Genomic DNA, 2,697 nt, shown 5'->3' on the forward strand with positions numbered 1-2,697 from the left:
CTCAGTAATTTGTCAGTGCTAATATCTGTGTTTAAAATGGTTCGTGACCCTAGAAGATGACACACTCGTAACACCACCTGCGTGATTAGTGGCCGAAATGGAAAAGGAGTAAAACTAGCAATCACCATGAAAACAAGATCTAAAAAGACAAGAAAATCAATTGGATGGATTTCCGGATTAATCTTGCCGATACTTGCTGAGTTAGTCTCGTAAGGATTTGCTGATGTCTTGCCTGAAGTGTTTTTGTGAAATTAAGAAGTGGTTTTCCGCCACGAAAATTGTTGATTGAACTCTTAGGATGAAGAGCACGTCTAGCATTTCAGAGGACGCATCCAATTTGCTTCCTTTTGTGTTCTCAGATGGTGAGCGAGAAGGTTGGCGGTGCAGAGGGAACCAAGCTGGATGAAGACTTCAAGGACCTTGAAAGGGTATCACGCCAATTCCAAATTAAACAAGAAGCTGGATTTTTGCACATGCACGTTTTAAGTCGCTATCCCTCCCCAAATGTGCCTCCAGAGAGCAGATGTTACCAGCAAAGCGGTGGTTGAAGTCATCAACAAAACAACCGAGTACCTCCAGCCTAACCCGGCCTACAGAGCTAAACTGTCCATGCTCAATACCGTGTCCAAATTCCGTGGGCAGCTGAACAGTCCTGGATACCCGCAGTCCGAAGGCCTGCTCGGAGAGTGCATGATGAAATACGGAGCAGACATGGGCCAGCACAACAATTTTGGTAAAGAAAAAAAACATCATCAATCATTAAAAAAAAAAAAAAAAAATTCAAAAAGGGGGAAGAACGTGAATGCAGTTTAGTTTAAATAGTACATGTCTATTGCTACCTTTCGAGCACATGCTCCCAGTATTGACATTTTTCCATTGGCAAAACCAGGTACTAGAAGGTACCATTTTTAGTAATTGGTTCCAAAACGCCTTGACGGTATTACCTTTCTTTTTGAGGCGCTCCCTTTTCATTTCCCGCGTTACTGTGACCCAAATGTCACAAAGCTGCATTTGGTGCATGTTTCCTCCAGGTGGCGCTCTCGTGGCTATTGGAGAATCGATGAAGAAATTGTCCGCCATCAAGGACAGTCTGGACATTGACGTGAAACAGAATTTTATTGACCCGTTGCAAGGAGTCGTTGAGAAGGACATCAAAGATATTCAGGTACACGCACAGTTGTAGAGTTGGAACAGTTAATCGACTTATGAAATCATTTGACATCTATTTAAAAAAATCTATTCTGCCATTCTCATCCTTCTACGCCATCAGCACCATCTGAAGAAGATGGAGGGCCGCCGCCTGGACTACGACTATAAAAAGAAGCGTCAGGGTAAAATTCCAGATGAGGAGATCAGGCAGTCCTTGGAGAAGTTCCACGAGTCCAAAGACATGGCTGAGAGTTCCATGTACAACCTGCTGGAGACTGATGTGAGTGGACACTTGACTGGACTGTGCACGCGGCACTAAAAACACTGTTATTCGTCGTTGGATTCAGGATTCATGAACATTTATTTATTTATTTGTTTGTTTGTTTGTTTAGTCGCGGCGTGGGCCGCTGGAAAATAGATGGCGGGCTGCAAATGGCCCCCGGGCCATAGTTTGGACGCCCTTGTTATACAGTGTTTAATACAATGTTTATTTTCTCACACCCATAAGAATAAGGTCAATATAACTTCATTTTGAGGCTGGAACAGATTCATTGAATCTCCGTTTTCTTTTTTTTTAATGGCAAACACGACCATGTCCATGCATGTTTTATTTGCTAGCTGATGTGTCAAATGTGGTCTGCTTTTTTTTTTTGTTGTTGTTGTTTGTTTCTTTTGTTCCTGACTTTGAACAAGAAGCATCGGGAGCTTGTCTGACCTGCTTTGCTCCTTTTTTTTTCAATTCAGGTTTGATGTTTGAATTTGGAGATATTATGAGAGAATAAAGAAGACTATACCATATCGCTTTTCTTGTTGCGATCGCCGTTCTGTAGGTGGAGCAGGTGAGCCAGCTGGCATCTCTTGTCGAATCCTTGCTGCAGTACCACAGAAATGCCACCGAGATTCTGGAGGAACTTTCTGGCGAAATCACAAAAAGGTCAGCGCGGTGACTATTTGGGGAGCTTGATGTGCCGCGTATAATTCAGGAAGACTTCTCATTTGGCCTGCTAATTAGTGAATACAAAATTTAATTCAAATTAGTCGTCACAAATGCGTGTCTGTACCCATGCGGGCAAGCAATGCGGCAGGAGAGTGATTTTAAGTCGGGTAGCACAATGTTGTGATGCTTGGTTATGAAACCGAGCATTTTGACATGACATTCTTCTGAAATGTACTGTGCTGTTGAGTTTTTTTTTAAAATGGAGAATGCATTATAAACAAAAAAATATCAACATGTGTTCTTGTTTACATTTCGCGCAGGGTTGAAGAAAGTCGGTCCCAACCAAGGCGAGAGTACAGACCCAAACCCAGACAACCGAGCTTCGACTATGGAGAGGCTGAGCAGTCCAACGGAGGTTACACACCAACTGCCACAAGCCCTCCGGCTTACTCTCCAGGTAAATGACATCACCGTTCCTCATTTTGGGGGGGTTTACACTAAAAGGTGTGTTTTGACGAATTTAAATGTTTTCAATGTGTGCGTTTTTCTCTCTTTTTTTTTTTTTTTTTTTTTTTTTTCTCCGTTTTCAAAAAATTTTAATTTTTGTGATT

The 2,697-nt window shown here is 42.2% G+C and overlaps 1 protein-coding gene across 2 annotated transcripts in view; it reads left to right on the top strand.

Moving 5' to 3' along the window:
* Nucleotides 1–2,697, top strand: part of LOC109507369 (endophilin-A2-like) — a 9,165-nt gene that overhangs the window by 1,820 nt on the left and 4,648 nt on the right. For both annotated transcript variants that reach the window (XR_002166450.1, XM_019856746.1), the window contains exons 2-7: nt 360–428; nt 517–733; nt 1,032–1,165; nt 1,271–1,429; nt 1,980–2,083; nt 2,407–2,543. Coding sequence is in view for 1 of the 2 variants with exons in the window: in XM_019856746.1 (XP_019712305.1) it covers nt 360–428; nt 517–733; nt 1,032–1,165; nt 1,271–1,429; nt 1,980–2,083; nt 2,407–2,543 (820 nt within the window). In the remaining variant the exon portion in view is untranslated. The remainder of the gene's footprint in view (nt 1–359; nt 429–516; nt 734–1,031; nt 1,166–1,270; nt 1,430–1,979; nt 2,084–2,406; nt 2,544–2,697) is intronic.

This window comes from Hippocampus comes, unplaced genomic scaffold (genome assembly GCF_001891065.2).
Source record: "Hippocampus comes isolate QL1 unplaced genomic scaffold, H_comes_QL1_v1.1 scaffold105, whole genome shotgun sequence".
NCBI lineage: Eukaryota > Metazoa > Chordata > Actinopteri > Syngnathiformes > Syngnathidae > Hippocampus > Hippocampus comes.